Source organism: Microcebus murinus, chromosome 13, assembly GCF_040939455.1.
Source record: "Microcebus murinus isolate Inina chromosome 13, M.murinus_Inina_mat1.0, whole genome shotgun sequence".
NCBI lineage: Eukaryota > Metazoa > Chordata > Mammalia > Primates > Cheirogaleidae > Microcebus > Microcebus murinus.
In genome coordinates this window covers 80,461,298-80,474,023 of record NC_134116.1, presented here as the reverse complement: position 1 = coordinate 80,474,023, position 12,726 = coordinate 80,461,298, and the positions used below count along the sequence as shown (strand labels likewise).

The 12,726-nt window shown below is 41.0% G+C and overlaps 1 protein-coding gene across 1 annotated transcript in view; it reads right to left on the bottom strand.

Annotated features, from left to right (window-relative positions):
- Nucleotides 1–12,258, bottom strand: part of XPO4 (exportin 4) — a 116,574-nt gene extending 104,316 nt beyond the window's left edge. Inside the window, exon 1 of the mRNA XM_076009559.1 lies at nt 12,133–12,258. Coding sequence (XP_075865674.1) covers nt 12,133–12,201 — 69 coding nt within the window. The 5' untranslated portion in view covers nt 12,202–12,258. The remainder of the gene's footprint in view (nt 1–12,132) is intronic.
- Between the last annotated feature and the right edge of the window lie 468 nt (nt 12,259–12,726).

Here is a 12,726-nt window from a genome sequence, read left to right as displayed (position 1 = left end):
CACTATGCCCAACTAATTTTTCTATATATTTTTAGTTGGCCAATTAATTTCTTTCTATTTTCAGTAGAGACGGGGGTCTCGCTCTTGTTCAGGCTGGTTTTGAACTCCTGACCTTGAGCGATCCACCAGCCTCGGCCTCCCAGAGTGCTAGGATTACAGGTATGAGCCACTGCACCTGGCCTTTGTGGTCTTTTTTTAAAAGATTTCATTGAATAATGTTAAGAATTAGGAATTTTTCACTTCCCACCATAATGACAAAGAGAAGAAACTGACAACGGAAAATGTCTTATAATCATGAGGCAAATCAGAAGATGAATGTAAATGACATTCCCTGTGCTGTCCAATGCAGTAGCCACTAGCCATGAGGCTATTTAAATTAATTAGAACTAAATTAAAATTTTAGTTCATCAGATGTACTAGCCACATTTCAAGCACTTCACATGGCTAGTAACTATCACATTAGACAACACAGATGTACAACATACCTGCAGAAAGTTCTTAGGGACACAGCTGCTCTAGAGTCTATGAATGATAACAAAATTGACGATAGTAAAATGTAAGTGTATTCTTAGACCTCGAGTCTTCAGATGATGATATCTTAGATCAGTGGTTCTTAATTAAGGTAATTTTGTTCCCTAGGGGACACCTGGCAGTATCTGGAAACATCTTTGGTTGCCACAACTGGGGAGTGCTACTGGCAACCAGTGGATAGAAGGTAGGGATGCTGCTGAACATGCGGCAGTGCACAGCCTAGCCCTCAACAGCAAACAATTATCCACCCCCGAATGCCAGTAGTGACAAGGTTGACAAATCCTGCCCTACATGAATTTTCTCAAACTCAGGAATCAATGAGTGAACATTATACTTCCAAGGACAAAACGGAAATACAGTATTCTCATTCAGAGCCATTACACAAGAATTACTTCAATACCCAATATTCTATGACAAGAATCTGAACCAATCTGTTCTGTTAAAAGGATATATGGCAGTATTCTTTCATCTTTTACGATATCTGTGTAAAAAAAAATTACTTGACACAGTTCTTATGTGGTCAAATGCTAAAAGTAGGTGTACAAGCCGGGCGCGGTGGCTCACGCCTGTGATCCTAGCACTCTGGGAGGCTGAGGCGGGCGGATTGCTCGAGGTCAGGAGTTCGAAACCAGCCTGAGCAAGAGCGAGACCCCGTCTCTACTATAAATAGAAAGAAATTAATTGACCAACTAATATATATATAAAAAAAAAATTAGCCGGGCATGGTGGCTCATGCCTGTAGTCCCAGCTACTCGGGAGGCCGAGGCAGCAGGATTGCTTGAGCCCAGGAGTTTGAGGTTGCTGTGAGCTAGGCTGACGCCACGGCACTCACTCTAGCCTGGGCAACAAGCGAGACTCTGTCTCAAAAAAAAAAAAAAAAAAAAAAAGTAGGTGTACATAAAGGTTATGAAAAAATTCATTGTTTTCATCATTCTAATTTTAGATTAATTTATAAATCAAAAAATGAAAATTATTTGTAATTATGAAACAAAGAATATATCCATCCTCTCTTCATCAATATTGCATGCCATCAATGTTTTCCAAAGTATTATGTTTTAATGATGCTAGAGCAAGGAAAAGAACCAGAAGTAAGAAGCTAGAACCTGTTAAAGATGCATTTAATATCTAGAATCAGTATTGCACTTTGACGGTGGAAATACAACAACCAGAAGTAATACGCCAGAATCTATGAGAAATATTTGAAATGCGGAATCAGTATTTACAAATCAAAAGATGAAACAAAAAGACATACAGCCGTACTCTAGACTTGTGCTGTCCAATACAGTAGCCACTGTCGCAAGTGGTTCCACAGACACACGTAGCTAGTGGCGACCCTATTGCAGAGAGTAGATAGAGAACATTCCCATGAGTGCAAACAGTTCTATCAGACAGCCGTCTAGAAAAAAATCTAATTAACTCAACAAATATTTGAGTGCTTACTATAAGGTTATTTTGATTTATGTGCTTTGATGCAACATTAAAGTACAAAATAAGAACTAACATTTATAAAGCACTTACTATATGCCAGGCACTATGCTAAACACTTTACTTTTAGTGTAAATTAAATCATTTAATCTTCACATTAACCCCCTGAGGTAGTTTAGAATTATTATTTTATTTATTTTATTAGTGACAGAGGCTCGCGATGTTGCCCAGTTTGAAGTCGAGCTCCTGGGTTCAAGCAATCCTCCAGCCTCAGCCTCCAGAGTTGCTGGAACTACAGGTGTGGGCCACCATGCCCGGCTCACTCCCCTACTTCAAAAATGAAGAAACAGACACAGGAAGGTTACATAACTTGCCAAATGTCACACAGCTTGTCACTGGTGGAGCCAAGAAGAGTCAAGACAGTCCAGATCCGCTGTTACATTACCTTTCAATTCCTAAAGTTGTCATGTTTTTTCCATGTGTGTGTACTGATATAGCATGAGTGACTTTTTTTCTAAAATCTCACCTGATTAGGTCATTATCTTACTGTTGATTTGTTTTCTAATTAGTTCTTTAATCCCTGCCACAAAGCCACAAAATAAAGATAGATCAGCTTTCTGAAATTATTAATCCTGTTCAAACTTTGGGGCAAATAATTTTATATTAAAACATAGATATGTTATAGATTAGAATGAAATTTCTATAAATTTTTATGATAAAAGTTGAGAAAATAAATTTTGAATGTATACAAGCTGTTTTGGGGGTACTCCTCAGCTCCCTTCAAATACAAATTCATCCTCCTTCACCAAAGTTACTTTAGCATTTAAAAAAATTAAGAAGATTAATATATTCCTTCCTACCATGGTCTTGTCAAAATCTCATCATCTCTATGCTGAACAACTTCAACAGCTCTAACTGGTCTTCCTACCTCATGTATTACCTCTCTCAGATGAGATTTTTCACACCGCTGCCAGTCAAACATGGAAACCACAAATCTGACAAGTTGTAGACTGCATGAATTCAAGGAAATTATTAGGGTAAATAAGATCTCCAGATAGACTGGGCACAGTGGCTCACCCGATAATCCTAGCACTCTGGGAGGCCAAGGAGGGAAGACCACTTAAGGCCAGGTGTTCAAAACCAGCCTGAGCAAGAACAGGGCCCCATCTCTACCAAAAATAGAAAAATTAGCCAAGTGTGGTGGCACATTCCTGTAGGCCCAGCTACTTGGAAGGCTGAGGCAGGAGGATCACTTGAGCCCAGGAGGTTGAGGTTGCAGTGAGCTATGATGGTGCCACTGTACTCCAGCCTGGGTGATGGACGAGACGCTGTCTCAAAAAACTTTAAAATATTTTAAGAAGACCTTAAGATAACTCAGCTCTGGCTATTTCCCAGGGCTCATTTCACATTACTCCATTCCTCATTTATTCACTCATTTTTTTCATTCAACAGATACTACTGAGCAACTACTATGTGTCAAAGCCCTGTGCTGCATGCTAGGTACACACAATCAAGGAAAAGCAAACAAAGTCCCTAAAGTATTATAATATCTATTAGGACCTAGGAAGGGGGCCAAGAGTCATTGATCAATCACACAAATGAACATAGGATTCTAAATGTAATAGATGTTATAAAAAATCTACACAGTTATCTGAGTACAGGACTGGGAATTTCACCTTGTTCAGGGAGGCTAAGGAAGGCTTTCCTGAGAAAGTGACTAAGAGGCCTGCAGGACTACATAAAAGTGAAAAGGGGCATTCCAAGCAGAAGGAAGAGTACATGAAAGGCCCTGTGGCAGGGTAGAGGACAGGAGGAAGAAGAATCGACAGAAAGCTGGTGTGGCTGATGCAGAGAAAAAGCAATGGAAGAAAAGTTACAAGAAACTGGAAAGGTAATAACTTATCTAAAGCCTCACAAGGAGCAAGCAGTAATAAAACCTCAGTTCACACCTGGGTAATCTGTCTGTAGACCCCACCACTATACTGCATGCCTTCTGCTTGTATATTTCAATCTACAAATTACTATCAAATGCCCACGATGAGCCAGGCAATGTGTTAGATGCTTTGGACACAAATTCGAGTCAGTGACATGCAAAAAACAAAGAGAATCTCCACATTCAAGGAGTTTACAATTTAGTAGAGGACTATCAGATGATTACACAAATAGTGTAAAACTGCAGGTATAATAAATGCTACCAAAGCAAATGGGACTACAAAACAGGAATTTATGCTAGTTCAGAGTAGTGAGGCTTTTCTGACAAAGTAAACAACTACAGTGAGATCTGAAGAACTGAAGCTAACTAGGCAAAGACGGGAGTAGGGTTCCATGCCAACAGAATGCATACGTGAAAGGTTCTGAAAGGAAGGTGCAGACCCAGCGTGACAGACTGAAGAAAGCCCACTATACTGGAGCCCAGGGTGAGTTCCATGGCTATGCAACATGTGCAGTCATGTAGGGGCCCTACTCTCAAAAGGGCCCCATGCTTAATGTGATGTTCTACTGTCACCGACATGGAATTCATAAGAATTTTATCTTTGAATTTGTGTTTTAAGTGAAGCCCGTCGGACAATGCAGCATATGTGTGAGTAGTGAAGACAGGCTGGTGGCCAGGTGCACACACATGCCTCAGGGCAATCTGGGTCACCACAGTCCCCCCTGTCCTTGGCTGGGATGGGATCTGGGCCCGGATTGGCAGAAGCAAAGGGAGAAAGTGTTGCATATGGGGACAGTGCTGGGACCCACAGTGGGAGGCCTGCTTGCCTGTCCATCTGCAGAGCCTGCCACTGAGGCACCTGCACAAATATAACTCTCCTGGCCTGAGCACCACAGGAGAAACTGCCATAAGCAGGCAGTGAACTTTGCCAATGAATTACAGAATAAACATGTATACAGGGACACTGCAATAAAGCACTTTAGGGAGTTATTCGAATTCTTCAAAGAGTTTAGAATCTCTGGTTTTGAAAACTGCTCTACATGCTTAGAAATAGAAATTAGGTTTAAAGATCATCACATTCAACAGAAAAGAATACTATTGTAATACAAAGCTTTGGATGAACCAATTATTAATAAGAAAAACAATTTTTAAATACTTTTTCCTTATAATTAAAGATACAGCAGCAAGAGGAATGAAGTGGCATTTTTAAGTATATACAAATCATGAAGCTACTTTTGGATTCTTTTTTTTATTATTATTTAATTTTTTTTTTTTTTTGAGACAGAGTCTTACTTTGTTGCCCAGGCTAGAGTGAGTGCCATGGCGTCAGCCTAGCTCACAGCAACCTCAAACTCCTGGGCTCAAGCAATCCTGCTGCCTCAGCCTCCCGAGTAGCTGGGACTACAGGCATGCGCCACCATGCCTGGCTAATTTTTTGTTCTATATATATTATTTGGCCAATTAATTTCTTTCTATTTATAGTAGAGACAGGGTCTCACTCTTGCTCAGGCTGGTTTCAAACTCCTGACCTCGAGCAATCTGCCCGCCTTGGCCTCCCAGACTCCTAGGATTGATTACAGGCGTGAGCCACCGCACCTGGCCTTTGGATTCTTTTTGTTTGTTGTTTGTTTAGAGATGGGGTCGGTCTTACTCTGTCACCCAGCCTGGAGTGCAATAGTGCAAACACAGCTCACTGCAGCCTTGAATTTCTGTGCTCAAGTAATCCTACTGCCCGTCTCCTGAGTAGCTGAAACTACAGGCATGTGCCACCATGCCTAGCTAATTTTCCTTTTTTTTTTTTTTTAAGAGATGTGGTCTGGCTATGTTGCCCAGGCTGGTCTCAAACTTCTGGCCTCAAGTGATCCTCCTGCTTCAGCCTCCAAAGTAGCTGGGACTAGAGGCACACACCACCACACCTGGCTCCTACTTTTGGTGTCTAATAAGACCTCTACAAGTAACAAGAATTGTCAGAGGAAACATTAAAAATATCATATAAATTTACGTCTAGGCCAGGCATGGTGGCTCACATCTGTAATCCTAGCACTCTGGGAGACAGAGACAGGAGGATTGCTTGAGGTCAGGAGTTCAAGACCAGCCTGAGCAAGAGCAAGACCCCATCTCCACAAAAAACAGAAAAAATCAGCCGGACATGGTGGCATGTACCTGTAGGCCCAGCTACTCAGGAGGCTGAGGCAGGAGTATTGCTTGAGCTCAGGAATTTGAGGTTGCTGTGAGCTAGGCTAACGCCACCGCACTCTAGCCTGGGCAACAGAGTAAGACTCTGTCTCAAAAAAAAAAAAAAAATTTACATCTAAAATTAAATTCAAATTTATATGAAATTGATCTGGATGAAAAGTCAAATCTTTTTTTTTTTTTTGAGACAGAGTCTAACTTTGTTGTCCAGGCTAGAGTGAGTGCCGCCATGGCGTCAGTTTAGCTCACAGCAACCTCAAACTCCTGGGGTCAAGCAATCCTGCTGTCTCAGCTTCCCGAGTAGCTGGGACTACAGGCATGTGCCACCATGCCCGGCTAATTTTTTCTATATATATCAGTTGGCCAATTAATTTCTTTCTATTTATAGTAGAGACGGGGTCTCGCTCTTGCTCAGGCTGGTTTCAAACTCCTGACCTCAAGCAATCCGCCCGCCTCGGCCTCCCAGAGTGCTAGGATTACAGGCGTGAGCCACCGTCAAATCTTTTTAGAAAAATGTTCTGCAAGAATCATCGGCTCTAAATGCATAAAATTTATATTTTAAAATAATCAAAAATTTATCATAGTGTTTTTACAACCTATAAACTATAACAACTGTAGTAATAGTTGCATTAGCAGAAAGATCCTTCTCAAAAGCTAAAATTATCAAAAATTATTAGCAATCTTGCATTTGGCAAGAGCAACTGACGTCACTTCCAATTATACCGACTAAAAATACACTTGTTACAAGTAAAAAATGTTGATGACCTAATAAATGACCTATACCATAGATGACCTATACCATAGATGACCTATTGAAAAGCAAACCAGATATAAGGACTAGCACACAGAAAAAAAAAAAAAAAAAAAAAAAAAAGAAAAGCAAACCAGAAATACTGTATCATCTGTCAACACACAAAATATTATTTATTGTATTATATAAAATTGACACCAAAAAATATTTTTATAACTTATAAGTTTGTTGTTATTTATAAATCACTATTACCTTTACTACACTTTGTAAGTAATACAATATTTTTAAAGAAAAATGCTTTATATTTTATAACTTTTAATGGCATTTTTTTCCTGCTTTTTGAATAAGGGGCTTCACATTTTCATTTTCACTGGGCCCTGCAAATTATGTAGTCAGTCCGGGCTGGAAAACAAAGACAGTGCGTAGGAACAGCTTCACAGGTGGGATATGAGACAGAGGCCAACAAGTCTGGTGCCTTTTCAGACCTACTCAGCCCTTTAAGACGAGGGAATGGAACAAAACACACCCTACTAGATCAGAACCTTTATAGTTAAAGCAAAGGCATCTGCAGTTTTAAAAATCACCATAAAATTGATTACCCATGTATTAAATTTTGAAAGTCCCTACTCTAAAATATCCTGTCACTTTATAGTAGACCCAATTTTTTCTACAATTACAAATGAATAAAGAGTAAATCCCACTCTCTTCTCCAAAATAAAGTTTATTGTTTTTTTATTAGCTCTTTCTCACTCAAAAGACATTCTTCCTTTTATTTGTTAACAAGGTTATGCTTAGCTAGCAATGATTAAATAAATCTGTGGAAATAGAATGACCTGATTTATAAATGCAAAACCACAAATTTTGGCTGGGCACAGTGGCTCATTCCTGTAATCCTCGCACTCTGGGAGGCTGAGGCAGGAGGACTGCTTGAGGTCAGGAGCTCGAGACCAGCCTAAGCAACACCAGACCTTGTCTCTACAAAAAATAAAAAAATTAGTCAGGTGTGGTGTTATGCACATATAATCCCAGCTACATGGGAGGCTGGGGCAGGAGGATCGCTTAAGCCCAGGAGTTTGAGGTTGCTGTGAGCTAGGCTGACACCACGGCACTCTAGCCTATGCAACAAGGTGAGACTCCATCTTAAAAAAGAAAAAAAAAAAGACAAGACAGTTGAAATAAAGATGCTCACTCAATGTAATGAATCTTTCCGATAGGAAAAATAAATTGTTTCAATTAAAAATTTTATGATATGTGCATTTGGTTACAAAAAAATAAAAGCAGTATACCTTCTTATACACAAGAGGGGCTCAGGAAATATCTACTCATAAACAAAAAATCTGAATGCTCAAATATTCCCCAAACACACTGTATTTCCCCAAACACTATTCTCTCGGGCATTCGTACAAATACAGCCTTCCACCTGGGATATCCCTTATGCAACTGGAAAACTCCAATTCAGCCTTCATGACTCAGTTAAGGGTAACTTATTCCAAGAAGCCCTTTCTAGATCCCCACATCAGTATAGATGTTTGTCCTCTATACTTTCACAGAACACTAGCACATACTTCCATCATAACATTACCAACGAACCAACAATGGCTAATATTTTTTGGCTTTCTCCCTCATTAGATTATGTACTCCCTGAAAAGAAGGTCCTTCTCCTGTCTCCTCAGCATACATGGCATAGTGCATAACCTATACATACCAAGAAATGTTCTAAAATAAATGAATGGCCAGAGGTTGAATTCCAGAACCCAGCTAGCTATATGATCACAGGCAAAACCGTCTCCGAATATAGAATTTTCTCATTTATAAGGTTTAAGAATATCTCGTCACTCTATTTATTTTACAGGACTGAGGTAAGAATCAAGTAAGAAATTTTGTATAGCACTACAAATTTGCACATATTTTTATGGATATTAACCAAACTCCACTATAATAAAATCTACAAAAACCAGTCATGAATCCCTTTCATTAGAGTTGGATTTAGGCCTACTAAATCCATTCTGGTTTTAAAACATATATATGAAACTACTTTTCTATAATGTATTACTATCAGTTAACATACGTGCACTATCTTACATTATCACTGCACACAATCACTACAGACAATCCAAAACAACCTAATAGAAACAGGGGAATAAAACCAAGGAAATGCAGGACCATAAACAAACAAAGCATTCTTTGGGTTTATGTTTCAAATGAATGTAGTATTAATACTATAGGAACAGTAAGTCTTTCAATAATGGTGTCTCCAAAATCAAAACACCTACTACATTTTAGTATATGTGAAGATGTGCATAGGTTATATGCAAATACCATGCCATTGCATATAAGAGACAAGCATCTGCAAGTATTGGTATCTGCAGGTGTTGGGGGAGGGTCAGGAAACTAATCCCTCACCAATGCGAAGGGATGACTGGACTACTTTATTTGGTAGCTTATCTGATAACCTAATAGGCCTGAATATAGATATACCACATTCAGAAGTTTTCCACTAAGTAATAAAATGTAACATTTATGGTATTATATGAACTTTAAGAAGCAAATGCTAGAGTAAAAAAATTATAAGAAAAAAAGTAAAAGTTCTGAAATGAAAGTCTGGTCATCTATGTTCTGAATCAGTTATATCACTAATTTGCTCTGTGATCTACCTTGGGCAAAAGTCACTTCTACCTTTTTGAACCTGTTTCCCCATTTGCAGAATGGAAGGGAGAATGCTTAGATGAGGCTCTTATTTTTCAGGGTCCCTAGTCCCTGACAGACGCCGACAGAAGCTATACATCCCATTAGCAAAAATGTATGTTTGCACTAAAAAAATTTGATATAATTTCCTCCTGATATTCATCCTAGCCTCTGTCAGTTAAGACCTCTGTAATCAAAGATCTGTGAAGATTGTCCTGTGCACTAAACTATGCCAATTTTCATAAAAAAACTATATTACCTAATAAAAAAACTAAGCAAAAAAAATTTTAAAATACATTACTAATACTTTGAATCTCAAAACATATTAACATTTAAACATTGTTAAATATATTAACAATTAAAATATAGCAATTTTCTATAAAGAAGATTTCCTCAGACCCACAGATTTATTTATCCATGCTAAAATCACTTTTTTAGATATATATTTTAATGCTTAATAATCGAAGGAGTATTAACAATTTTAAGTATCCCCAAATGGATTAAACTACCTCCTTTCTGGTCCCACTATCCTCTATGTTAAGAACTACAAACTTGTAACAAACTTGAGCTTTACTTCTCATGTAAATTTGGATAGATTACTTAGATCCACATGTGTGAGTTCCTTAGTCTATAAAATGAAAACGAAAACAATAATAATGATCTCATAGAGTTACTGAGAATTAAATATGCTAATATATGTAAAGTTGTTGGCATAGTTCCTTGAACATAATAAATACTCAACAAATGTTAGCCATTATTAATAATAAATTGGAATACAGTGTTCGTACTGAGAAATAATATAGTAACTGCTACTCTTATACATCTTTGGTATACATTTTTGAACAGTAAGTGGAAATTTCCAAAAAGTAATTTCCTACTTTTCATAACATTTTTTTCAACACTACTCTCCTCTGAAAAGATATAAAGCATGTAAACAGATTATCTATAAGACATATATGAGAGATGGTGGAGGAGAGTGGAAAGACACCCAGCTTTAGAGCCAAACAGAAGAGTTCAAGACCGAATTCAGCCACTTAGTAATTATGTAACCCAGGTCACTCAAACTCTTTCTCAACTTTGTAAAGCTGCTGCAAGGATTAATAAAATATTTAAAGTATGTAAAGCATCAAGCCCAATATCTGGCACTCAATAAACAGTATTGTTATTCTTCTCACCTGTCCCCTTATAGGTGATAAAACCAGCTTTGCCCAGGGAGAGGGAATGTACTGGCAAGCACAAATACTTCATTTATATCACACCAATGATGAAGGACACTAATTTTATCTGATCAATGTAAGAACTAAGGTGGTGTTTTTGGGGTCACATACTTTTTCTAGAATCTAATGAAAATGTGGCCCCTAGCTCCTAGGAAAATTTCAGGAAACGCTGTATATAAGGGATTTTTAAGAACCTTGTATTAATGGGGATACTAGCAAGTTATTTCTGGACTTGATTAAGAATTTGAAAACGTTACTCCTCAGTTTTGTGACAAAATGATACATTGACTTCACTCATAAACAAAGCAAAATTAATAAACCCTGATTTTATTAGACTGTGATTTTTAAAGAAGTTGAAATATCTGGTGCTGTGTGAAAACAAAATCTGATTAACAGAATTATAAACTATGCTAGAATTAATTCAAATATTCTTAAATGTGACACTCGAACACACACCAAACCAAAAGGAAAAGAAAAGTTCAAAAAGGCAACAAAGCTGGCTGCATACAATTCTTAGTCTGAATCAACTCAAGTAATCAAATGAACCTCTAACTTCCAAAAATATCTACAAACACGGAAGTCATTATTTACAAAAACAAAGCTGAGCCAGCAAATACAAACACTGAATGTAGTTTATCGTTATTTTCTACTCCCAGCAAGGAATACTTTCATCCTTTGACTCGGATTTCTCAAACTCCCTAAGTAAACAACCAAATCAAACTCTTTACTGTAGTGTAAGAAGAAAATCAAAGAGTACTGTAGATTTGGTTCTCCAAAATACGCGAAGAGAACTCGGTACTGGACTAAGTTTTGCCCCAATGACCTTGGTCTCAAAGATTCCCCTCCCTCCCTCCTGCTGGTCCATCCACGTGCTGCCGGCTGCGGTTACCCCAGAGGTGGCAGCATGTCAGGGAAGCTCTAGGGGACCCGAATGCACGAAGGGAGCAGGGGTTGCTAACAGCACGCGGGCCGTGCCATCCCTCGCCTCTCGACACCAACCCCCCAGGAGCGCGCACACAGCCCTTCCCCACACCAAGCCCAGCGGGACAAACCTGACCTCCCGCCCCGCGCCTAGATCTGCGACCTGGTCTACGGAGAAAGGTGCAGGGTGAAGCCCGTGGCACAGGAAACCCTCTTTCCTACACCACTATATTCCGACACCCGGCTGCGGTACTGGGCAGTCAGGATAATCGGACAGCCCCAGGAAGGAGGGTACGAAGACAGAAGGTAAAGTAGGATGGAGAATCCTGCGCCACGCCACCGCCGCCTCCTCCTCCACTTCCAGGGCTCCCTGGAGGGCCTTCCCGGTCGCCAGCCCAGCGGGCAGCAAGGCCTGGCGTGGGAGAGCCAGCCCGAGGCCCGCGGATCCCGGGGCCCCGGGGGCGCAGCGTCCTCACCATCAGAACTTTGGCCGCGTTCTCCAGCTGAGCGATCACTTCTGGGGGCCCCAGCGCCGCCGCCATCATGGTCTCTCTTCAATGACGCGCCATGCGCTGCATTCTGGGAGCGGGCGCCGCGGCCGGCCAATCGCCGCCGCGACCCCGGAGCCTCACGCGCTCCCGAGGCTGTCGCAGCCGCCGTCAACGCCGGCGTCGCGGCGTCCGCGGCTCTGGCCGGGCCGCTGGGTTCTGGGCGGCGGCGACGGGACTAGAGGGAGCCGGGCCGCCACGCTGGGGCGGGGGCGGCTGCAGCCGGCGCCGGGCGAAACCCTGGCGGTTGGCCCCGACGGCGGTCGCCGCGCGTCCCGCTCGGCTCCGGGCCCCGCGCATGCGTGCTATACGGTGGCGCTGCCTCGCGGCCCGCGCCCAGCCACCCGCTCGCGCACGCCGGCGCGGCCCGGACGCCAGCCTCTCACTCGGTTCTCCGCCCTCCACACCGCCTCCCCGCACCCCTGCTAGCCCTCCTCGCTCCAGCGCCGCGCCGGATCTCTGAGACGTGGGACGTTCCCCCTTCCTCCTCCTGGGAGCGCCCCTGCTTTCAGAACATCTCTG